The 25946-nt window shown below is 47.3% G+C and overlaps 1 protein-coding gene across 1 annotated transcript in view; it reads left to right on the top strand.

The window, feature by feature from the left end:
* The window catches only part of LOC8025665 (cytoskeleton-associated protein 5), a 126285-nt gene that overhangs the window by 30230 nt on the left and 70109 nt on the right, over positions 1-25946 (top strand). The window contains exons 7-12 of the mRNA XM_029989705.4: positions 2166-2303; positions 3547-3636; positions 8225-8503; positions 9848-10030; positions 18866-19005; positions 20896-21070. Coding sequence (XP_029845565.2) covers positions 2166-2303; positions 3547-3636; positions 8225-8503; positions 9848-10030; positions 18866-19005; positions 20896-21070 — 1005 coding nt within the window. The remainder of the gene's footprint in view (positions 1-2165; positions 2304-3546; positions 3637-8224; positions 8504-9847; positions 10031-18865; positions 19006-20895; positions 21071-25946) is intronic.

Here is a 25946-nt window from a genome sequence, read left to right as displayed (position 1 = left end):
TGATTGCTTTGTTATATCAATTAGTTTGTTATATCCCGTTTTGTTATAACGAGGTTTTACTGCATATGTAAATTGTATAGTTGTCGTAAAATGGATGGGCTCTACAATTTCACTCGCCCATGCCGTCAAACCCAGCAGCGCTAGTGTATGTCCACCCAAACAGAACAGTTCTAACAAATGGGCTCTGTCCCCGGGAGTGTCGTGTGATGGTTACAGGTCGGACATGAAACTAGTTTTCTGGGCTCTAGAATCTAAAATAGCCTTTTGACGCCGGCATCTGCTACTGTATCCAAGTAAATATCATTCACGGGATTGCCGCGGAAGGTTGACGTCACAATCACAATATCTCCACTCGTCGTCAGTCATACTGTTATTTTTTTTCCTTTCTTTTTTGTGGAAAACAAGCGGCGCAAGTGTACACGCTGCAACAGCTTTGTCCCAATCATGATATTTTTGCTCATTGTCAAAAATCGCCGCTCGATTTTTCTGGGTCACGATCGAGCGTGAGTGGCACAATTCTTCACATTCTTCTTCAACTACGTCCAACAGGCACAGCGTAGTCTTGTTAGGCCAGCTCGAACACTCGCGGCGACGACGCGCATTTGACGAAGCTATGTTGCGCTTGCACACGCTCTCCCTTGCACGACAAACATGAAACAATTGCGTGTCTCGGTTGATCTGTGGACGTCTAGCTTCGTAGAATGTCACGCGTGTACACAAGTTTCCACTCGGACATCAGGTAGGGCCAAGTAACTTCAGCCACGGAGGCTAAATAAAATGAGATGCGGTGCTTTTTCTTGGCACTGCATGATCCAGAAGCATACGTCGATCTATCTTACGCCTGGTATTCCATTTTTGATTTTCAGCCTATAAAAACTTAAGAGACGCACGTGCCCATTCTCACTCGTTTAAACGTACGAAAGAAGCTGGTCAACCGGAAGTTATCTTGGCCACAGGAACTTCTGCCGTTACTTGTTTATGTTTACCTTAGAACACTATGTATCGCTTGCTGCGATTGTAGAAGTGTGGCAGATTTAGAACTAGAAGCTTTTCATTATAAGCTCGACCACTGATTTCCACTAAGTATTCTTAACCCTAAATTTAGATTTTACGAAAATATATTACCAGATAAACACGCTGACAATTGCTGGATAGCGCTTCCTCTCCGTGAGTGCGGCCGCTGGACGGCCATCTTGCATGTCGGAAAATTGCCTTCTTGGAGCGTTGCAGAGGCCGGTGGCAGCGAGCTGAAGGCACGATTTATAGTCGTTTGTCGTCATTCGCCGAAGAAGTTACCACCTTGTGTCGGTTAGACTGGCCTTTGAGAACACGTGGAAATTTGTTACGAAAGCGCAGCACCGCAGGGAAAAGGCACAACTTGTCGAAAGAGTTTCACCGGTCTCGCAGTGTGATCAAAGCTTCCTTGGCACGCCGAAGTGCTGAGTCTCTGTGCCTTCGCACGCTTGGATACCGACTAAGAATCGACGCCGCAGCAAAGTTTTGAAGGTGTGTTGCGCATAGATGTTTTTGCATCATATATTGGCCACGAATTAAGCTCTGTATTGTCCAGCTTTTCCGGTGCGTTGCTACCAATAAAGTGGTTTGTGATAGCTATTATGCACTACTAACCATGGATATGTTCCATATCTACTAGAATGGCACATGCCAGCACAAATACAGCAATGCTGTGGAGCAAGGTACGTTTTTAAACACAAAAGGACGAAACGACGAGATCAACAATTTCTTGAAACGCGACCCATATGGTCGTATGCATTCTGTCGCCATTGCCGCCGCGGATCCCCATCCCCCTCGTCTGTCGCCACTGGATCAAACTGGTTTCTGGACCGCGAGTGCCGCAAGTTACAAATGTAGTCATCGTAGTAAAATAAAACGCTGCTCAGAGGCACTTACGACTTGACGCACATTGCACTCTCGAAACACATACCCACGGTGTCGATTCTTGGCATCCGGTTCGGATTGCTAGCGCTACATTTGAATGGAGAAGGAGCGTTCGGCGATGCATAGTTTCTATTTGCTATGAAAAACAGTGACGCTCCAAATTGTGGGAGACTGAACGAGGTCACTGCCCAGGCGCACTCTGGACTCTTGTCTTGCCGCGCTTTGGCTGGTTGTTGCGCGAGGCTGACGGTGTGTGCCCGGTGCAGCCGGCCTTCACAGAGTCTGCCCTGGGGGAGGAGGAAGTGCAGGAGAGGGCGGCGGCCATCTTCCCGGAGGACACCCTGGCCGCTCTGTGCAGCGCCAACTGGAAGGACCGCCTGGCCGCTGTGGAGAGGATGCGCGAGGTGGGTGGGCCCCTTCCGCCCCTCCCAAAAGGGGCTCCCAGAAAGCACTCCTTTGGCTTAAGACGGAACGCAGCTTACCCCCTTGCCTACTAAGAACGAGCGCGACTCGTGTTCCAGTTTCGGCGCTTGTTTAGTGCCGAAACATCAACAACAAAAAATGTTTTATCGCTCAACTCGACTAACAGTTGAGGGCTTCGGGTCACCAGAGAAATCCACAGGAACACCTACCAGAGGCCGAGGTTAATGGTGACCGACTGTTCTTGGCAAACAGAAATGGCGCTGTTGTTTTCCGCACGCAGGATATAGAGTGGTGTTAAAGAACGGTTGGCACGTCTTACTGAAACTGCCCCGGACTGGATGCACCAATAGTTGCGTCCAGTCCTTACAGTATAACTGCGACAAGTTTTTAGTTTTAATGAGACTCGAAAATTTTGCAGCGTTGCATCTACATCTTGCAGGAAATGTTGCGGGCATTAAAGAGATTTAAGCCATTTTAACTTGTTTATATCCCTTTCTAGTAATTTCTACACTTTTTTGTTGGCATTGATGCCGACAAAGACAGATTGTTCATGAAGAGATGAATGAGGAACAAATCGTTAAAGTAAACAAATAAAATCTCATAACGATTTTATTAAATGTGGAGATCAAAAACAAAAGAAATTGCTAAAATGTCAATTTTCGGAAAACCACTTCTTTGGTTTTTATATTTCATAAACTACCTCCTCTAATTATCAGCACCTAATTCACCGAGAAAATATGTTTAAAAAAATGTTTACAAGATCCCGGCGGCTTCCAGATCGCGCTATAGATGCAAAATCGAGCCAGACTGAGCGATTCCCGCTCTCTTTCAACTTGGCAGATGGCCGCCATTTTTGTTTTGTCTTGAAGCAGTTTTTTCTCCTTTTTGCCACCCTTCAAAATAGTGTCCGCCGCATAGTTTAGGCCTGTTCAACGTTTTTCCGCCTCACGATTGCGAAGCAGTGATTGGCCAAAGTGCCCGCTCAGAGGACCACTCAACTACTATTGGCCGCGGCATTTTGTTCCCCTTTTGCTGCCATGGCTACCATGCCGCTGGGGCGCATCTCACCACCTCGCTGGCCTCGCGTTGTCTGCTTGCTCTTGCGCTTTGTCAACTCCTCTTCGCTTTTCGCCATCTTTACGATGGTTTGTAGCCCTTTGTTTTACTCTTTTTGCATACTTGTCCGCGTGGGGGTGCCCTCTGGGACACTCGCTGATGTTGCAGGTGATGGACACTCTGGAAGGAGAGCTGCCCGTGCAGGTGATTGTCCGGACCCTGGGGCGCAAGCCGGGCCTCAGGGACACCAACTTCCAGGTGCGTCCATTGGCGGGGATCAGCGCCTTTCCGGAATTTGGGGGGGGGATGTCCCTGTGGCTGAGGGCCTTTGAAACTGCGTTCCCTCCATGTCGAAACTTTCCCAAATGCTGGGCTGGGGTGCATTGTGGGCTTTTCCAAACGGTGGACGAGCAAGGTAGACTCTTGTCGAGACGAAGGGTCCTCTAAAGTTTTTTTGGCTTACCATATGTTCCATTTGACAAAAATGGCCAAAATGTAAAGCTCCTCGCAACGTGGCTCATGAGCTGCGAGGAGGTGACAAAAGTGCCGATCGTCCGCGTCTCCGCCCACTTTCCTCCTCACCGTGCGACGATCCATGCACACTTTGCTTCGTTCCCCCCCCCCCCCCCCCCCCCCCCCGAGTCCAGACACAGCCGATGCTACGAGATGATTGGACGCACAGTGATGGAAGTGCTGCGCCATTTTTGCCAAATTGTGCTGCAAACAAACTCTGTTACATCTTGCGCAAAAATTGCATTTGTGCTAAGTATTTCACCGCACCTGTGCCGAGACAGTTTTAAACTAAGCCAAATAGAAATATATTACCGTAATTACCCGTATCTAACGTGCACATTTTTTGAAAAAAAATACAGCTAGAAATGGCATGCTCTTACAATCGGATACGAAGCCAAAGCAGAAACGGAAATTCTGCTACCGACAGCGCCACTGTCATCACTGTTACAAGACGGTGGCGTAGATTTTCTGCATAACACTTGATGTTGGCAACACTTGATGCACCGACAGTTGCTGATCTTGGCCGACAATCGTGGTCCCAATCTTGTCTCGTGTTGAATTTTGCATCGTTAAGAGCTCCCTTCTCTAGCGGTTTGCTTTGTTGCCAGGTGCACCAGTGTCACCACGCAACCAGCGAAGGCGCGACGTTTTCATTAGGGAGCCGGCCTCGAGAAGAAAGTTTGTTTTTCCGCCGAGACGAATGGCAACGGAGCTGCTTCGTATACTTTCTATGTGCCCAAAACTTGCATTCGTAACTGGTGAGAGCAAAGAGACGAGATGTTCGCAAGTCCACCCGGAAGGGATCCATCACTTTCGTGATATCTAAAATGCCTTGGCCTACTACGTGAAGAAGCTCACAGCCGACCAAATGCCGGTAACAACTGAAATACTGAAAGTCAAAGCTCTCGAGCTAGCTCGCCACCAAAGCCTATCCAGAAGCACCTTCGAGACCAGCAGAAACTGGATAACGAAGTTTCTGAAAAGGAAAGGATTTTCTCTTCGGAGGCAAACTGGAATCTGCCAGAAGCTGCCCGAAGCTTCTTTTCAGTGGTTCGTGATATTGGTGCGTCAGAAGCGTGGGTACCAGTGGGGGCAAATCGGGAATGCAGACCAGACACCGATGTACTTCGACGTGCCCGCCAACACGACAGTGGAAGTGAAGGGAGCTAAACAAGTTTGCGTGCTGTCCTCTGGACATGAGAAGATGCGGGTGACGGCAATGTTGCGCCGCGATGCGGACAGTCGCAAGCTGCCTCCGTATTTGTTATTTAAGTGGAAGAAGCTTAAGAGTCGACAATTCCTCGAAACGTCATTGCGTGAGGCAACGAAAAAGGGTGGACGGACACCAATCTGGTCATCGATCTGATAAACTGCGTGGCGGGAAAGGCCCAGCAGCGACCCGGGGATGCGTGCAATGCTTGTGCTCAACGCATTCGGGTGCCGTCTCGATGGGCGCGTGAAGGTCAAGCTCGATGTAGGCAACACTGACCTTGTCGTCATTCCGGGTAGGCAGGACCTCTCGGCTTCAGCTGCCGGACGTGTGTCTCAAGAAAACAGCAAAGGACCGGGTACGGGTACTCTACGGCAAGTGGCCGATTAATGGCCCTCGCATGTTCATGGCCACCGACAAAGCGAAGCGCGCATCCCTAGAAAAGATGGCCGGATGCTTTCCGAGGCGTGGAGCACAATTCCATCTGCTACGGTGAAATGCTCGTTTGAGAAGTGCGGAAGTTCGAACGCGACGGACACCACGGAGGACGACTTGCCAGGGCACACAGAGAGCGACAAAGAGCCGTCCGAGAGCGAGGAGGAGCGATGCACTTATGAGCACGATGCTTACGCGTAAATAAACTTTGCCGGTTCTTTGTGCACGAACACCGATTTTTCTCGACTGAAAACTTGGCGCACGTTAGAATCGTGGACGCATTAGAATCTTCATTTTTGGGTTTAAAAACTAAGTGCGCGTTAAAAAAAAAAAAAAAAAAAATATTTTTTTATTGTGTCATTTTGTCATACAAATATTATTTGGTGGTGTCTCTACTCGCATAGTTAGGTTAGAGCACATTCGGAGGCTCGTTCGCGTACAGCCACTAAGACTAAAAGCGCATGTCACGGGACAGTCGCTACGCTTAATTGGTTTAGTCTGTGAAAGAACACGTACAGAAGGACGACGAATGCCACCAAGTCATGTTTTTGACACGTTTCATTGCTCCATTTACCCGAGGCATCGTCTGTGCTTAGACTTAAAACGAATCGAGGCATAGAAATTGCTCGTCAACTGGAATAGCCCCGTCGTCGCCAGAATTTCTGTACGACGTCGGCAGCTATGTCGTGAGGCTACCGCAATAATGCGGATGCAGGGTGTTTTCCTCCCGAGGAGATTGCTTCGTTACCTCGTTCATCGCGTGCCTCAGTGCCGCTGCCACGGCGGTGGCGTCCCGAGTAACAAAGGCCGCGTCCCACTCTTCCTCCTCGGAATGTCATAGACTCGGCAGTTGGACCCGAGCTCGACGCCGAGCGTCCGTGGAAGCATCAATTTCACGCGGTGCTCGTATCTCGCCCGTGTCTTTGCTTTTACCACTCCGCTTTGCATCGCAGTGCTGAGAACCAGCTGACACAAGGCACCTGGGTTAACGCATTAGGATCGAAAATTATGCCGAGTACTATCACGAGGTCACCTTGTTTGGTCTCGACTGTAGGTCGACCTTCATTTTTAAAAACGGCTTTGCCGAGAAAGGGGAAAGACGAACAAACAAATGCGTGTATATTCGAAAAAATGTGTTAGTCGAGGTTCCAGTGCCACTAAGGCTCGGTGTCACTTTTACGAGAATCCTATTTGCGGGCTAAAAGTGCTACCGAGTGTAAAAGGGGGAGGCAGAGACAGGCTTTATCTCAACCAAAGTGCCAATCTACGCTTCATTTTGAAAAAAATGTTTCAAAACCCATTGTAAATGGGACCTACTCTGACCCGAGCCTTATTTATGAAGAAGGATTTGTGTTCTTTTTGCGTCCCATCTATTCGTATTATGTACGAGCGATGAGAAGTAATATGCGTCGGCATTGACCTTTTTACAGTTGTCTCTGTAACGGGAGCACCGATACTTCCGAGCCCTGTAAAGTATCTCCGGTTAGGATTCCGAAGCCGCAAAAATGTCGCGGAGGCAGACACCCAAAGATGAAACAAAAGGTACCAACTTTTTTTCGTCAATAATTCCGTTTGACGCTTTAAACCTAAACAACCCACAAGCACTGTACCTGCTCCCACCGGATAATTAAGAAGCAAATCCCCACGCATGGACCTTGCCTTTATACTATTCCTTCGGAAGCAAAACCCGACCGAAAGTAAACGTCTTTTCGGGGGAAAAAAGCAGACCGTCGAATGGTGAAAGAAGAGTCATCAATCATTATCTAACATTCATACGTTTGGTGATGGATGGAATTACCTTTTCATGTTCGATCGATGCACTAACCGATGCTGCTCCCATCGCTGACAGCATTGCACCATTGTGGTGTTTGTCACGTCTTTGTACATGTTCCAATGTTGCTGAACCAATTAAGGCGGGACACTACCCAGAAAAAACAATTTCTGCAAAAAAAAAAAGCTGATCTTGAAAAATGTTATATTTACATCCACCCACATCTAGAGAGTATTCCCAGAAAGTTTCATTAGTTTACACTGCATAGTTAATTTTTTATTAACTATTTTCGGTCCACTGATGCAAAGGAAAAGGTAGAGATTGAAGCAGTTTGAACACATTTTTCTCCATTCCACTTTTTGGCATAAATTTCACTTTAGGAAAACTATCGTTATGTTATTATGTAACTTGGATTCATTTTTATTAGTTTTTCTGGGGTGAAATTTAAAGGGGAAGATAGCTTTGAGCTTGTATTTTTTTATTTTTGTAATTTTTAGTGCTCAAGAACTAAAATTTTGGACAAAGGATGGAAATTTAAAAAATAGTATTTGTGTTTATGTGACTTTCTTGTCATGAAAGATGGTATAATATAGAAGTATAGCTCCATACTTATCTGCTCTGAACTGTCCTAAAGCAAGGTAACACATGAAAACGACAAATTTATAAGTAATTTCATAACGATAGTTTTTCTACACAGACACGCCCACTTCCATCTTTGAACATATGCAATTTTTTTTATACTTCACCCAGGTTAACAAAATTTGGCAGAAATGTTCTCAACATGAACAGAAACAAGCCCTGTAAATGTCATTTAAATCGGACGAGCGGTTCGAAAGTTCACTTTTTTGGGTAGTGTCCCCCCTTAACGGAAAGGGCCCCCGACTGGCTCTTTTGACGCCCCCCTGGGACGTGGGCAGGTACTGAAGCTGAAGCTGGAGGCCCTGTGCTGGGTGCTGGGGCGTGGCGGGGTGTCCCCCTGCACGGCGGAGGCCTGCCTGGGCGACCTGGTGGACAAGCTGGGCGACGCCAAGAACGGGGCGGGGGCGGGGGCCGCCCTCACGGCCCTGGCCGAGGCCACCTCCCTGGAGGCGGTGGGGCCCCAGGTGGCCGCCCTCTGCTTCGCCCAGAGGAACCCCCGCAACCAGAGCGAGGCCCTGCTCTGGCTCGCCAACGCCATCCGGGAGTTCGGGCTCAGGGTGAGCGCCCCACAGCCGGGGCGGATTCGTGGGGGGCTCTAGAGGGTCTGCGCAGAGGACGTCGCGGGCAAAACGTTGTTCTGGTCTACTTGGCTGAGCTAATATTTGCGATGTCACGAAAATTATTCCTTCCTAAGAGGAGCTTGTGTATGTAAATTTGTTTTTTTACAAAAAGTTGTTAAAAATCTTTCTGTATCCATCTTTGCTTCTCTAGAAGTAAAAACTAAAAGACGACGCAAAAACTCTAGTCAGTTTCATCCTAGGAAAGTTTTTCCCCATGTTCCTTTTTTTAATTTTTGTTCCTCCATGACTTGAAACGAAATCACCCCGATAGAATCGAGACAGGCTTAAATCGTTTTTTCGGTGTTTAGTTTGTGGCACCGTGGTGAAGGTGGTAGGTGAAGGCTTGCCTTAATCGTGCCGGTGGATTTGCTAGAGGCCTTGCAGTATTCGGCATCAATCTGCCACCTGGGGGCCGCATCGATGCACAGAGCTTGGGTGTCACTATCGAAGTGGGTCCCAAATTTATTCTGGAGGATGGCGATGTGGCTGTCAAGCGTAGTGCTTGAGCGCAATGTGGCGCTTTTCTCGCAAAATAGCATTAATTCGATGTCAGTTAATTCAACTTATCGTTTAATTCGACCCTGTTCAAAGGTTGTTGCAAAAGCCCATACATTTCTATAAAAAAAGAAAGTTTTTTTTTTTGGTTTTTGAAATATAAAATATTGGTTAATTCAGCCTAGAGCGAATAGGCGGTGGGAAAATTACAAGCATAATTGGCCGTGCCTGACACAAAAAAAACTTTTTTTTTTCTTTCCAATTACACAGTGGGCAAGTTACAGGTGCAATCGGCCATGCCCGTCAGCGGAAAAATGCCCGTTTTCAAATATTTTACTGTGTGATGAGTTGCGAAGAGAGAGAAAAAGCATATGTTGAGACACAGGACACGGCTGGGTCTCAAAACAATCATTGCAACACTTCTGCGGAGCAGCATGTGCCGCTCTGCATTGGTGCTGAAATGGTTGCTGCAATGGTTGCTGGCCGCCTGTCAGTCACCGCTGCAACCACCACACCAAACATGCAAAGGACATAACACGGCTGCTGCCGTGAGGCAGTGTGTGGCGGCTTATAAAAATGTTAACCCACCAGTTCTAAAGTGCCGGATATTCAAATTTTCTTGCATGTCTTTTAATTCGACCTAGTTTTGCCCGTCCCATCGAGCTCAGATTCACTCAAGTCGACCGTCTTAAAATGTCACCGGCGATCCGGGACTTCCGCATCTGTGCCCTTTTGCGGTGTTTGGAGCGTGTGGGAGACTCGCCCTCCTTCGACGCACCCTCGCAGGTGCCTGTGAAGGCGGCGGTGGAGCACGTGCGCACGGGCCTGGGGGCCTCGAACCCTGGGGTGCGCTCGGCCTCCCTGTCCCTGGCCGGGGTGCTCTACCTGCACCTGGGCCCCAGCCTGCGCACCCTCCTGGAGGGCGAGAAGGCCAGCCTGCTCCAGCTGCTCGACGCCGAGCTGCAGAAGGTGGGCATGCCCCCGCCACCATCGCCCTCCCGTCCTCCCATCGAGGGCGGCCACCGGGCAATGCCCAAGATGCATTCTCAACCCGCGCGTTTACTGCGTCCCAAAGGGTCCTCCCTCGATTTCTGCCCGACGTCACCTTGGAAGCGTTGAGTTGCCGGTTGTGATCAACGTGGCGGACTACCGTTTCGCCGTCGCTTTTCGGCTCGACGGCCTGCAGGAACCGAAGCAGACGCGAGTTGGGAGCTGCGACGATGACGACGCTCGCATTCACCCGTTCTTTTCTCCCGGAACTCCCACCCTCACCCGGTGGGATTGCGGCATCTGACGACGCAACGGTTTGGCTTCTGCGTTGTCATTTCTTGCCGTTTTAATTGCTTGGAACACACAAGAAGGGTGGGACACTCAGCGTCCCATCCCTCTTACGCGTTGTACCCGAGCAGCAAGGAATTACCTCTCGACGCTTCTACGTTGTCGGGTGGAAACGGAGGGACTGCTTTCGAGGATGCAGTCGACTCTGACCGAAGGTGCGCTCAAAGCAACGTGCTCAAATGCCGAGTGTTCCGCGAGGTCGTGAAACGCTCTGGGGCACGTTTGCGCGCGTCTTGGCATCGAGTGGAAACGCGGACACAGAGTTCCATAAGTGGCATACGCAATGACGGACGAGATGAATTTGTTAGGCCGCGGCATTTGCGATGTCCAGCATGATGCAACGGTCGTCCTTGCATCGCCGGTCACGACGACTCTCCGACTTCTCCAAGTGCTTCGCCTTGGGGTGAAGACCACCAATCTATAGTAGGTTACGAGTCAAGAATGTAGCGGCAAATTCCTCTCCAAGGGAATCGTACATCCCTCCGGCACCTCCGCATCCAATAGCGTCCCATCGTTTCCGTGACGTCTCAGCCAGTGTGCGAGGAGGGTCTTACCTTTCTGTACATATTTGCTTTATCTTTCGACTTTGAATGAGCGTTGGGGAAGCCATGAGAGGGAGATTAGAGTTTCCATTTCCGATGGAAACAAATACGACTTTCGGGGATTAGGTTCCCCCTCCGATGGATACAAAAGCTGCTTTCTTAAAAAGTGGGACCGGAGACAAGTTGGCATCACTCTGTAGCCAATATCTATCCATTGAAGCGGAACTAGGACCGTTTCCAGTGAACTCTTCTTTCGACTGCGGAGGGATTTGAAACGAGCGCATCGCGCTTGTGGGCGGAACTCTTACCTTCTTGACTTGTAACTGACCATAGACAATGTTTTCATTTGTCTAGTCCTACCGTTTGTCCTTTCTTTTCTTTGCGCAGTCTTCCTCGAAGCATTGTACGGGCTTTCGTAATGGTCCCGTTTTAATCCTTTGTTGATGAGTAGGGGTGTGCGAATACTCGAATATATGAATTCAGATTGAATAGAAAGTTCCCGAATAATTTGATTTGCGAATCGAATTCCTAGTATTTGGTCGCTCGAATATTCTATATATTCAGCCAAAGACGCGCGGTCGGCGCGGAACTGAAACAAAAGTAATTTTTTCTCCCGATGTAAGCGCCGTGATGTTAGACAAACCATACGAAAAACAGCTCTTGGTCCTACCATTCCACAAAAATCTAACGCACAGGTTAGAAAAAAAGGAAAGTAATGAACGCCACAAACTTTATACAGTTGAACCTCGATGTAACGAAGTCGGTAAAATTCGCAATTTACTTCGTTACATTGAAATTTCGCTAAATCGAAATTTGGCTTTAGCATGCGAAAAAAAATATTCCGAAACATTTTACGGGTATGAAAACTCACCGTAAATGACATTTATTTAGGGGCAAAGTAGTCCGTGAGTTTTGCTTGCGCCTTGTCCGACAGTAGCAGCGGCGTCGGCGGCGTCATACGGCGTTCGAGCGCCCAGAGCGTTTGCACGGCATCTTGCTGCCCATGCGACGCCCTGTACCTCCTCAGTACGTCCATTGCGTCGAGCACTTCCCGAGTGCTCGTGATCTCGGCAGTTTCTTCAGGATGGCGTCCAAAACGTTTGCTTTCTCATCCAAAGAAAGAACTTTACGTTTCCCTATGGCAGCAAGAACGTAAGTGAACCGCCCGGTTAAAAAATAAAACTGTTTAGTTTAGGCGGTGCCAATGTTTCCAACCTACACAGCACTCTTGACCGCACAGTTTACTTGCCCCCTTGCGCCCACAGTGTGCTTGCGCCTTTGCTTTACATCACGCTCGCAAGACGATAATCGGTCTTCTCGGTCTTCTCCTAGATGGCACTGCCCGTGCGGTCGCGCCATCACGTCGCTCCCTCGCTGAAGTTGGCTCCCGCGCTACCCGCGGTACAGTGGACTATGATGATCAGTGAATGTCAGTGGTGATGCTGTTATGCCGTGTTAACTTTTTGTTTGGCATTTTCTGGCCAGCCTCGCGGAATCCGCTTTGCCGCATGCCTCGCCGGCGCTACCGGTGCCGCATCCTCGGGCAGCCTAGGAACGTTGGAAGGCCTGTCCCCGTGAAGTAACCTATCAAGCGCTCGCGTTTGCGCATAATTTTTTTTTTTTTTAACCACAATTTTTTTGCGAAGTTGTTTTTTAGAGTTGATTTATTTATTGCCTTCTATGGCAATGGCGCTTCGTTATATTGAAATAGCAGCAAAATAGACTTCGTTATATAGGGACTAAAAATACATGGGGTCTATGGGCAAGAAATTATGAAAAATAAAATACTTCGTTAAATCGAGGATTTCGTTACATTGAAGTTCGTTATATCGAGGTTCGACTGTAGCACGCAGATTTACCGTATTTACTCGAGTAATAGCCGCACTGCCTGAGGGTTCGCTTTTCCGCGGAACACTGAGATTGCCAATCACCACGATCGACAGCATGATTTCAGCTGTTTACGGGACTGAGATAATGTCTTCGAGTGAAGATACCATCTGTGAAGATTGCATTTGTATGGAAAATCGTGTTCTCAATCTGGTTATTTGCTATGTTATTTATGCGCAGCGCAGTGATTGGCTGTACGTGTTTTCTGCGGGAAAGTAGACGCAAGGGCCTTGTATATAGATAGTACATTTATTACTCGAGTAAATATGGTACTCACGATCGTGACACAATCTACCCTTGAATCACAACCGAAACATCCGGTTTCCGCTGCTTCCAGAGGCGAATTGTAGGGAGGCTGGAATTTTGCGCCATGCCTAATTCTTTTCACGAGTAAAGCCCCTAGTTTCAAATTGAAGCGCCGGTGTAGAACACACCTGTCACACTCACAGAAATCGGCGACTGCACGATCACAGAAAGAAAACCACGTTCACCATGCCAATGAAACCAGTCGACTTATTGTGTAGCATTTTGTTAGACCATCTGAGACTGGGTGGAAGAAACACGTGTTTCTTCCACCTAGTCTCAGGTGGTCTAACAAAACAGTAAACCTACACCAGCTCGCCTGCGCCCTAACTGTTTTGACTTATCGTCATTCTTTTGAAACTGCAAGCCGCAAAATCTGTTTGGAACGAAACGGAACGGAAAAATAGTGTGTTTCGATTTGAGAGGGTTTCCAACCGTTCGATAGCCGCCTCTGAATTATGAACTGCGAGAAGGTGACGAAAAGACGAAAGCGGGGTCGATCGGGGTCGGGCAGGCAGGGCAGCGTCGTTGCTCTCCAGTTTGCTCGCCTTCTTTCCACGCAACAACACAACACATGCACACTTACGACCAATCTGCGCTGGAGCCGTTACCATGGTTTCAGTTTTGCTTGCTCACTCTTTTAAATCTAGGCTCTCTAAAATAGGGTAGATGGACGGAGGAATGAATGCATAGCGGCAGTAGGACGGTGACTTGCGCCACCTAACGACATGTTTTTTTTCTTACTTCAGATTATATTGTTTAAGCTTGTTTACTTAGATTTAACACCTATCTTTTTATTTATGTGGAATAAAACCCTGGGTGCCCTTTTTCTTCCTTAAAATGGAGACCTTATATCGCAAAATGGCACAACTCTCTGATCTTGCCGAGAAAAAAAGGCACGCGTGGCTGTAACTTTAGATCATATTTGTGCCATTAAATTGGATTTTTAGTGCCCAACATCCAACAGCTACTGCTTTTATTTATTTTTTTTTCAAACAGAAGTCTTTTACATTTTAGCTTTTGTTCCGTACAAGATGCATATCCTGCGCCATTTGCATACTTTGCACATATAATAATCTCATTCGCAGCACACTTTGAAAAATTCCTACAAATAAAATCACTATTCGATATTCTATTCATTATTCGGCTTTTTTTTCTTAATTCGATTCGATTCGAAAACTACTATTCGGTATTCGCACACCTCAGGGCAACAAACCGCTTAATAAATTTATTTTGTTTGATAGTTTTGGTTTTACCATATTTACTCGCAAAATTGAAGCACTCGCATAATGAACGCACCCCCCAAATCGGCTCTCAAAATTTCGACTTTTTTTTTTTTTCACTTGCGTAATAAACGCACCCCCAACTCAGACGTCGAAATTTTGACCCCCTCCCCCCCGCACGCAAAATGAACGCACTTTTCTATCCTGGTGCAGTGAGGTCGCGAATGCATGGGCAGCGTGGGCGAACAAAACGCCTTGCCAAAGGCGTTAAAAAAATTCGCAAAGATCCAACGGAAGCAAGGAAAAAACATAGAGAGGAGCTTTTTTTTTTTTGCACAGCGCAGTCTGGACTTTGGGTTCGCGCGCCACTGCGCGCAAGGAGGTAAAAGTCTATACGCACATTCGCATTTGAACGCGTTTGAATGCTTTGTGGAGTACTTGCGGCCAGGAGCGGTCGCTTGCGGTGCGATGCGCGCCTTCCCGCAACGCTCTGTAGCGCGACGCAAGTGAGTAGATACTTGCTCAACTTTCCGAAGCGTTGCGGTGTGTTCCGGTGTGTTCGACCAATCAGAAGCCGAAAGAGGAGAGGGGGGGACGTGTTCGCTCGCCCCACCCGGCCGACTCGGCGAGACGTATCCGGTTTGCCGGTCGCAGTGCTTGCTTTTTAGTTTTGAGGAGCGGTGGGGACTGTATTTTCCAAGGCTGCGATGGTTCAAGCTTGACAAAACGTCGGGGAAGCCGGCGAGATTGTCCCAAGATCGAACACTTCGACGCTGTCGCCGTGCGCCACCATGTTGCCTTGGATTTCGCTTACTATTGGTGAGCCACTAGCGACGATGGCGCAATCTTATTGCAGTCTTATTGCTTAATCTCCTTGCGCGCGCCGCACACAAGGAGATAAAGAAGATAAGCAGAGAGCCCTCGCCTAAGCAAACAAAACAGCTTGCGAAAGGCTGCAGAAAAAAAAAAAGCAAACACCCAAGAAATTAAGAAAAAGTTTTTTTTTTTGCACAGCTTAGTTTGGTTTGCGGGGTCGGGCACCGCGCGCAAAGAGATAAGAAGTTACTTTGATTTTTAAGGATAAAAGGTCTGTTCATTATGCGAGTAAATACGGACGCAAAAATTTTACTTCGCATAATGAACGCCCCCAACTTTGCAATGATTTTTCGGAAAAAAAAGTGTGTTCATTCTGTAAGTAAATACGGTATCACTTTTTTTTTTATTTAGTAGTCTGGCAACAGCCTCGAAGGTCGGAACTATGGCGTTATCTATAGTCGGTGACGGGTCAATAATGAAGTGGAAGCTCCTCCCACCCCTTTCCACTTCAGCAGACTGAACGGTGGAGAGGAGGTCGTCTCCTCTCATGCGTTCGCTCTACTAAAGTGGAAAGGGGTGGGAGGAGCTTCTACTTCCTTCTTGACGTGTCACTGACTATAGATAGTGCTGTAGTTTTGACCTTCAAAACGTTTCTTCATATCTTTGGCGAAAAAAATAGGGATAAGTTTATTTCTTGCCACTAATTTTGTGTGATAGGTGATTGTTTTACTCGAGGCTATCGTATGCGCAGATGAGGGAGTCACCTTCGGACTTTTGCCTGGTGTTGGCCAAAGGCAACAAAGCTTAGAACTTTGAAGTTTACCCTCGGACTTTTTTTTATTTGAGCTGCATTCTTTTATTGAATCTTGTTATAAACATTAATATGTTAAAAATAAATGGTTTAAAGGGCAACTCCGCTCAATTTCGAAAAATTTAGGCTTCCATGTGATTCACATTCACAAAGCAATACTCAACAACTCTACGTCTTCGGATTCGCGAAATGTGGAATAATATTTGTGTAATCCTAATTTAAGCATCAGCAGATACCGAAACCGAAACTTCGGTTGCGTCAGGCAACATTGGTCTCGGGTCGTCACAGTCATGGGCACGTCGCGTCGAACCACGTGGTCTTGTGACGTTCGGGAGGGAGCGAGAAACAGGACACGCGACGCGTAAGGTCCTTTTTTTTTCTTTTTTTGGACGCGGGCAGGTCGCTTCGCATGGCGTGGACGGTGATGGCCCGGGGGAGAGGGGGAAGGGGAGGAGACGAAAGAGGAGAAGGGGAGCGGAGAAACAGACCGATAAGCGCGCAGGGCAGCGGTGATCACGTGAACGCCTGGTCAGCCAACACCGGGAGGAGAAACTCATGACGTCATCGTTAAATTTCGCTCTGAAAAGTAAATACAAGCAAAACGTGAGAATGAAGTATGCATGCCTCTGACGTAGTGGTTCAACGTTGGCCGCTCCAACTCCGTGGCATTGACTGCGCTGATGATTGCGCCTCGCGCCGCACGCTAGAGTTGGCAGATTTCGGCGACTTGGCTCGCTTGAAGGTTCGCTGGCCAGTTTATTAAATATATAGACGGAATTAGATCGTAATATTTGACATGGGGTCTTCCTATATGATACTGAAGAGGGCTACATAGTTTTCTAAATATCAAAAATGAAGCGGAGTTGCCCTTTAAGCAATATTCGTATACAGTCAAACCCACTTATAATGATCCGACATCTATAGTCGACCCTCATTAATTCAAACTCTCTTAATTCAAACTTGTGGATAATTCAAACTAACATGCTGGTCCCTTCCTATGCGTCTCTGTGGAAGGAAACTCCCAATAATTGAAACTTTGCTTTATTCAAACAAATTTTCGGTCCCTTTTGAGTTTGAATTAACGAGATTCGACTGTAACGACCTATCGGTTATAACGACCATCTTTCAGAAAATATAGGAATTCAAGGCCCTACCCATTAAAATTGGTCCAGATGGAATGACCGTTTTTCAGTGCATCATACTGTTACAACAAACACTCAGTCCGCTTCGGGAAGAAGAAGAAAAAAAAAACAACTCCCGCATGTGAAAAGACAAAATAAGATCAAAAGAGCTACATTCTGGCACGGCTCTCCGAGAGATGCTTAAAATCATTTCCACGGTCATGCGGTGCACTTTCCTGGGGAGGAAACAAAACTACAAAAGCAAAAACGCTCTCCAGGGTCGCGTAGTCTGCCGCACTGTGGTCCCGCGATTGTGGTGGGTGCGCGGGAAGGAGAACAAGAGGAGGCAGTCGACTCTCACGCCGTGCTGCGTTCGTTCTATTGATACTCAAGACAAACTCAATGCTCGGTTATAAGGTGGCTAGCCCCATCGCCATCGTGACCATTTGAGTATGTTCTCATTTTGGTATTCGTACCATGCACATTCTCTCGCATCTTTGGGCTTGTGTCTTGTTTTAAAATAGGAAGAAAAAAAATCTTTAGGAGGCTTTATTCAAACGAAAGGGCATCATGCTGGCGGAAAAAGAGAATGGAGCAGCACTGCATGGCCTCGCAATCCCAGCCACTCGACGAGCTCGCAAAGTGTTGTTCGAAAGGCGACCCTGTCAGAGGCGACGGCCGTGCACTTGTACGTGCGCAGGAAGTGCTGCACTTTAAATGCTTATATTAAAGCAAGTGTTAATTACCTCTGTAGACAGTGAAGAACCGTCTTTGGATTAGTGCACGGCATTTATTTTTGCATGCGTTTCGTAAAATCTGTTCTATGAGGTATGTTGTCAACCAAAATTATTTTACCTGCTCAGTAGGTTCGGCAGCAATTTACTTTCTGATAATCGGAAAGCTAAATCTGCCTGCGCGTTAGAATTGGGGGCGCATTTGAATCGTGCAAACAGTTTCTTTAAATAAAGAGTTGGCAGGGTTAAACTATCAATACCAGCTTTATTATTCTTAATTATGACGTGTTTTAAAGGTAAGTCCAGATATAATGAACTACTGATGAAACGACCACTTTTTGCAAAACTGACACGTTTGTTGTAAGTGGGTTTGACTGTATCTCGTCAATAAAAAGCTAATGCGTGCCTGGTGTTTAGCGCTTTATCGCGCACCCTTTCTCTCACCCAAATATGTGCGTCCTCTCGCGGAATTTTGCTTCCCGGGTCCGAGCATCCCAGAACGAAACGACTGGCTGCCTTTCTCCGCCAATGTGCTCGGGTCGGTGGTCGCCAAGCCTAGGCGGGGATGCGACTGCCAGGCGGGGACGGTATTAGTCGGCCGAACGCGGGGTTTGTACAGAACTTGGAATTGCCGAGGAGTCTCAAAGTATCCGGAAAAGTAGTGGAATTACCGGTGAAATCGTGAAAAAATGGGTAAGGTCGGAGAAAATGACTGACGGGGGCGGTGCAGCGACGTGCTACGAAGATTGTGGCTTGCTTTTGTGCCGAAGTACGGTTGCTGGAGGCATCACCGGAAAGCGCAAGCCACGCTTTGATTCCTCCGAGGTTAAACGGTTAGGCTCTAACAGGCTGCCGCCACCCCATCGTCCGCATTTTCTTCTTTCGTGTTGGTCGGGGATTTTGATAGAAATGTCTGGGGAAAACCTGGAAAAGGCCGGGGAGCTTGAGAGAAGCATTGGCAGGCACCCCGGTTGAGTCTCCCTCCCCGAACGGGCCCATAATCACTCAAGTGCACGTGGGGCTCTGCAGCTGGAGGGAGAGAAGCCCCCAGCACCGGTGCGGGGTCCCGCCGTGGCTATGGCGGCGGCGGCGGACGGTTCGGGTGACTGCGGGACGCCGGAGGACGAGGGTCCAGCGCTGGAGGACCTCGTGCCTCGCACTGACATCAGGTGAGTGCCTCGGTCGTCCGCAGTCGGTCTCGCACGTTGCGACGTAACGTTTAGCGGGAAAATATCTAAATATCTCGGCCATGTTCCGATAAAAAGGGCCGCTTGTTATGACTCTGTCGAGTGCTATCGCACCTTTGTTGCGTTGGACTGAAATTCTAAGCCAGGAAATGAATGAACGTGAAACGTTCTTAGCCTAGGTTTTCAGATTAAGCGAAGCCACAAAAGCCGTTACTGCGAATCTAACCACAGAATAATCGATTGGGTGGAGAGGAAGAAAGCTATGACCGGCGCAGCGACTGCTGATGCCGATTGGCCGAGGATAGCTCCCCACATGCGTAAGCAATTGGATGGCTCATCGAGGAATGCAGCTGTGTTGGTTGAAGTAATGCGGAGAGATTGTTCAGCCCAAATTCTTCAATGAAAGATGCCAGAAAAGCAAGCGTCTGGCTGCTAGGGCCAGATGCGCAATGCAGCTAACTGCTTCAGCAACCGAAGAGCAAGAGCAGCACTGACTTGAAAGACGACGAGAAACTAAAGTTTCGATGAGAGCAAAGACTCCAAGCTCGGCGTGCGACTCAACGAGCTGCTTCAGCGTTCTGAAACGTCGCAACGCTCACAAACACGTTACCCTCAGTGAGGTCTTTGATTGGACCAGCGCCGGCGAATACTTCAAGAAGCACATGACAATTGATAAGTGTAGCGTTTCGTGTAGCATCTGCGACCGACTGTAACTTCAATAGGACGTGTCTTCACTTCACATCACTTTATTAGTACCTTAAAGATCCCCGTTAGGGGGTGTTACATAAGGGGTGGGGTTTACAAACAAACAATTTGAAAAAGTGAGAAAAGAATTCACTGTGATACATTAATGGTGACATTTCCTATGAAACTCGATGGGCAGGTGATGGCACCAGTGTTGTAGGAAAGTTCTTCCCAGTCTGGCTGGCGGGAAAAATAAGTGAGGCAGAGAAGGTGACATTGCGGGACTGTGGGTGGGCGACCTGGATCAGATGAACGGTGCGCTGGAACTTGCGCGCTGGGGGTACGTTGTAAGCTGCGCTGCCAAGCGGAGAGAAGAACTTGTGAAAGAGTTGGCAAACATGATGCAGCTTTTAGGGAAGATACACTGACATTGTACGAGTATGAGGCGTGAATGAATCTGGTGGTGCAATTTTGAAGTGCTTCAAGTGCGTTGATAAGATATATTTGGTGTGGACACCAGGTTGCGGTTGCTTATTGAAGTTTGGGTCTGATAAACGATTTTTAGGCACTTTGGGTAAAACTCTCCAGGTGTGTACCAACCGATTTATTAGATGTGAGTCTAAGAATACCGAAATAGCTTTTGTATTTTATTAGGAAGGGGGTTCTACCGGCCGACCACACCTTTTTTGTTGGCGTGGGCGGTCTGGGGCGTGCCGAAAGCGAATGCTCGAAAGACTCGTGTAACACCCTGGAATACTCAAAAGCTTACAAGTTGTCACGCCGACGTGGAACAAAAATCTACGAATTAACATTCGGATTGTGCATGCTCCGCGTCGGTGTCAGTCTTCAACTTCTTTCTTCATCATTAACCAAAAGCTGGTATTAACGTGGACGGGTGGTAATGTTGATAATAGTGATGGAAGTAGCCAGATTGAGTTTCAGAGGGGGTCTGTCACATTCTTATGGCACAAGCAGAGTTTTGAGGCGGCGTACGAGCGGGCAACGTAGTGCGCTCTCAAAGTACTCGGGAGACTGGCAACGGTGCGTGCGTTCCGAATTGCTGCCTCACGTCGTCGCGCCTGTCTCTCGCGATACCTGGGGCAGAGGCCGTTGCGATACCCTGCTCCGCGAGCAGAGCTTGCATAGTTGCTCTAGCCGCAGCCTAGCGAGGGTGACACCTCCGTGCAGCGGCCAGCTGACGGAGTCGTTGCTGTCCGAGCTGGGGGACAAGAACTGGAAGCAGCGGCAGGAGGCCCTCTCCCGGCTGGCCGGACTGCTGGACCAGGCCAAGTTTGTGGAGCCCAGCCTGGGAGACGCCCCGGCCGCTCTCAGAGCTCGCATGCTGGACCTCAACAAGAACCTGGTGGGTCCACCCTCCTTCGCCCGCACGGTCTCTCGCAGCTCCCGCTCTTTTAACAGTCTGGGGCAGCGAATAAAAAGGAAGATTGTTAAAATGAAAATATGGCCTCGGAATTTTGTTTTATAAAAAATGAGTTTTGGAAAAATGTTACATTTATGTTCACAAGTCGTGCGTGAATTGTAGATTTTGAGTTTGAAGCGAATAGTGTTTTTGGCTGAATATTTTCTAATTGAATATCTCGCCGTTTCTCCGAGCCTTTCACTACTGTTGCACTAAGCTTAAACGAAAACCCGGCTGAACTCGTGAAGGTGGTTCCCAAGCGACCACTTGCCCATTTTTAGGCTACTTTTAATCTCGCTATATTTATCGACTGTGGCCAGTCCAATGCCTACGTTGTGATGGCGAGGAAATGACGCATTTGCACAAAGTTAAAGCGAGGGGATTTATGTATATTTACCATATTCAGTGGTGCGATTGCTGCGCCAATTGCGCCAAGGGGCTAACCCTGCTACATCCTGCTACATTTTGCCCAAATATGGGGGATTTGCGCCAAGCCTGCATCAAAGGACCAATTTTGGTCGCCTTGGAAATCCGAAACTAAACTGAATGCCGTAATGGAGCTTGGCGGGCTAGGTGGCGCAAGCGGCCGCCCGACACAAAGTACCCTGCATCAATCCTTCATCCGTTCTTGCATGTTTTTTTTTCCTGCAGTCTCTCGTTTCGCACTCTCGTCACTGCAGGGTCATTCCATGTGAAACGTCCCAGACGTTGCGCTCGACCACCTCCGATTCCTACAAAAAAATTCATGGGCTTCGGTCACAAGGTCCGTAGCCATACCCTAAAATAGTTTTGACGAAAAAAAATTTGTGATGACGTGAGCGCGATTTTAATTTTTGAAAACAGCGTGAAACTAGGCATCACTCAATAATTTACGAAAAATCAGCTTTTTTATGAAACACAAAACTATATTTTTTTCTTACATTTGCACGGTTGTCGGCTTACAATGTGGTTGGGTTTGTGCTGTTTTGTTTAATTTAAATATTTTAAAAAAATACATAATTTTATTCAAAAATCAACATTTTTGTCATTTTACTAAAAAATATATAATTTCTCCCGGGACCTAATATAACTTTTTACTGGTTGCCCTCTAGGTATAAAACGTATAAAAAATATTTTAAACCACTCAATTAAACATCTTGCCGTAAAAAAAAAAATCCTGAAGTTGCCAAAAAGTGCGTTTTGACGCATAAACAGCCGTTTATTTCACCCTGAGGTGGTCCAAGGAAAAATACAAAATATGGTGGGTTTGGAAGAACGATTGATCGTCTTTTGATTCTGAAAGTTTAATCAGAGTAATTTTTGTTTAAAACGAGAAAACAATTTTTGAAGTTGAACTCTCGCACCACTACCCGTCGTCGCTTCTTAAACGCCTCTTCACCGCACAGCACGCCACCTGCGACAATAGCCGAAGCGATTAGGTCCAAAGAAACAACGGAGTTTGCTGCCCGCTTCCCCTCGTCCCTCTTTTCTGGCTGTAAGGGAAGAAACGGCGGGTATCGTGTGCTAATCGGGGGTGCCGCCAGTACGTCGCCATAGCAGGCCCGTTGTGCCCTTTGTACCCGAGGGTGGCTCCTCACACTCCGAAACGCGATGCCTAATCGACGGGTGGCATCAGCTGACGTGGACGTCTGAAACACGGTAATAACGCCGCAAAATCTAGCAGTCACGCATGGTGCGGTGAAAAGCGGAACTATGATCCGGTTCGCGCTTGGTTGGAGCGCAGTGAAGGCTATCAAAGCTCTGAAACGCGCTGATTCAGTATGTTAACTCGGACGCTTAAAGCATCGCCACAAGCCAAGATTGCGCTTCTAGCATTATTTTCGGTCCATATTGTCTGTGCGGAAATCCTTACATGACCGATCGGAAATAATGAATAAACAAAGGCACGTGTCCGCACTATTGACACTGGGTATCGAGACTCATTCCTTGCATTTTGAGTAACCCGCTTCTGCGCTAGTAAGCTAGGAAAGGGCTGACAAGCGAGAAGTTGGCTTTTGAATGACCATTTGAGATCGGAAATCTGTCAAAGAAAGGAATTCATTTTTCGTCAAGTGCGATGTACGGTGGTGTAACGATGGATGAGGCTCTCAATACGAAAATAAAAAAAAGAAAAAAAAAAAAAACTTTGCAAATCTCTGTCAGCACGAAAATGATTTCGGCATTTCCGCTGAATGGAATTTTTTCGCAACGTCCCACAGGAAGAGTGCTTGTGGCGGAGTCGGGGGTACATTGAAACGTCTGGCAGCAAGGGCCAGTCTTCGAAGTCCCTTCGAGAACCAAATCATGACCCCCCAGCAGCTGTTTACCTGGGCCAAAAATAACATCGGGGTCATAACAATACTTTGGGTGCCGAAAGAAATGGTTGAAGAAAAACGAGCTCGACTCACTCCAAGATTTAGCTCAGCGGTCCCCGTCAGAGGGACAAGAAGTCACCATCACTTTAAGCGTGCGTCACCATCTATGCTACGTGCTAGACTTTGTCATTTCAAAATCGATTTGAGCACAAACGACGCGTGAGCCTTCAACAGCGCATTCGTCAACACCACATCGCCTCGTCGTTCGAGATTGCCCGTTCACGGGTCTTTTGTGCTGCTGTTTACATCTTTCCTGACGTTAACAAGAGAGAGTGATCGCGTTGTGTATGTAGGAAACAGCTAGCTTACTAATGGATGCTCTGAACCGGCAGCGCTAAGCATCTCCTGACATCAAGACACTTGAAGATCACAGGAGGACATCGGCGCGTAAAACGGTCGAAATGGGAAAAGCCATAAAACAACAAGAGTGAAAAACAGCCCCTTTTCACCAAGATGTACCCGACAACTCAAGGTCTTGCTCCCTACCTGCGTGGGCACACCGTTACACCGTCGCACGCTTCGCCGGGCTCGACGGTGCCGTGCTGTGCAGAGAAGAGGCACAAGAAACGACACCAGGTTGTGACGTAAAAGCTCAACTCCAAAATGTTTTTTTTTTGTGTTTAGAACAGAATTATTTTAATTAAACTTTCAGGAACAAAAGGCAATAAACTCTTCAGTAAAAGTCACCATGTTTCGCATTTTTCTTTCGACCACCTCAAGGCAGAATTGACGGCTTTTTTTGTGCAGTATATTCACAGGGTTTCCAATAAGAAGTTTTAATCACCTGCAGCAACGAGATAGTTTGTAACCAAACTATCAAAAAGGCTAAAATTCTCATATATTACTTTATTTTAAAATTGCTTTACGCGAATATCCATGATCCTTATTATACAACAATCAAAATACCATGTGGTTTTTAGGAAAAAATTGTCCACTGTTCCATACCTGCCAACTCTTCCGAATTTTTCGTAGAATGTACGAATGGGGACTAATTTTACGATTTTACGAATCTTGCTTCAAATTTTACGGAAAAGCGAATTATATATATAAAAAAAAAAAATTTTAAACAATTGCTTTGTATAGTTGTTGCTCGCGGTATCTTGCACCGCCACAAGAGGGCGATGGGTACCGTCCACGGCAGCGTCGTGGTTTTTACTATCCGTCTATCCGGTGGCCACAGATCCAAAACCAATCCAAAACCCAAAGCTTTTGTTTGCGTGTTCGGCGGCGCACGTTGGTCGCGTTGGTTCGGCGTGTTCAGACGTGGTTGGGCGTCTCTGTTTCAATCAGTTTCGAGGCGAGAAGTGCGGCGTCTGTGTTTGTTGCACATGTAATCGTAGCATTCCCCTGGTCGCGGTGGCTTTGCGGCGCAATGGCGAACTCTAAACCTCAAAAGAGGTACTTTCAGGTGTTCATGAAGTCCTACACGTCAGAATTCCCGTAATTCGTGCCGTATAAAAAGGGAGAGAAGTTTGGATTCTGTAACACGTGCACGTGTGATGTAAGCGTTTCGCATGGTGGCAAGGCTGACATTAAGCAGCACATCGCTTTGCGTAACCCCCCCCCCTTTTCCGGTGGCTGCTGGAGTTTTACGAATTTGAAAGTCCAGAGGTTGGCAGGTATGCTGTTCTATAAAAATATTTTAATTTTCATCAATTAATAAATGATTCCTAGTTTCACCCCTTTTTTACGAGTTCGAACCGCCAACGCCCCATGAAATTTGTTTCTCGTCAAAAATATTTTGGAGAAGCACAACAAACATTATGCTGAAGAAGCATTAATTTTATTTTAGGAATCGGAGGTCGCCGTGGGACCTTTAGCATGGCATAAAGAAGTCCATGTCAGCTGATGCCGCCCGTCGATTAGGCATCGCGTTTCGGAGTGTGAGGAGCCGCCCTCGGGTACAAAGGGCACAACGGGCCTGCTATGGCGACGCATTGGCGGCACCTCCGATTAGCACACGATACCCGCCGTTTCTTCCCTTACAGCCAGAAAAGAGGGACGAGGGGAAGCGGGCAGCAAACTCGGTTGTTTCTTTGGACCTAATCGCTTCGGCTATTGTCGCAGGTGGCGTGCTGTGCGGTGAAGAGGCGTTTAAGAAGCGACGACGGGTAGTGGTGCGAGAGTTCAACTTCAAAAATTGTTTTCTCGTTTTAAACAAAAATTACTCTGATTAAACTTTCAGAATCAAAAGACGATCAATCGTTCTTCCAAACCCACCATATTTTGTATTTTTACTTGGACCACCTCAGGGTGAAATAAACGGCTGTTTATGCGTCAAAACACACTTTTTGGCAACTTCAGGATTTTTTTTTTACGGCAAGATGTTTAATTGAGCGGTTTAAACTATATTTTTTTTACGTTTTATACCTAGAGGGCAACCAGTAAAAAGTTATATTAGGTCCCGGGAGAAATTATATATTTTTTAGTAAAATGACAAAAATGTTGATTTTTGAATAAAATTA

The sequence above is a fragment of the Ixodes scapularis genome, unplaced genomic scaffold, assembly GCF_016920785.2.
Source record: "Ixodes scapularis isolate PalLabHiFi unplaced genomic scaffold, ASM1692078v2 PGA_scaffold7__128_contigs__length_106722199, whole genome shotgun sequence".
Lineage (NCBI taxonomy): Eukaryota > Metazoa > Arthropoda > Arachnida > Ixodida > Ixodidae > Ixodes > Ixodes scapularis.
The sequence above is the reverse complement of the archived record's forward strand: the minus strand, read 5'-3'. Positions and strand labels throughout refer to the sequence as shown.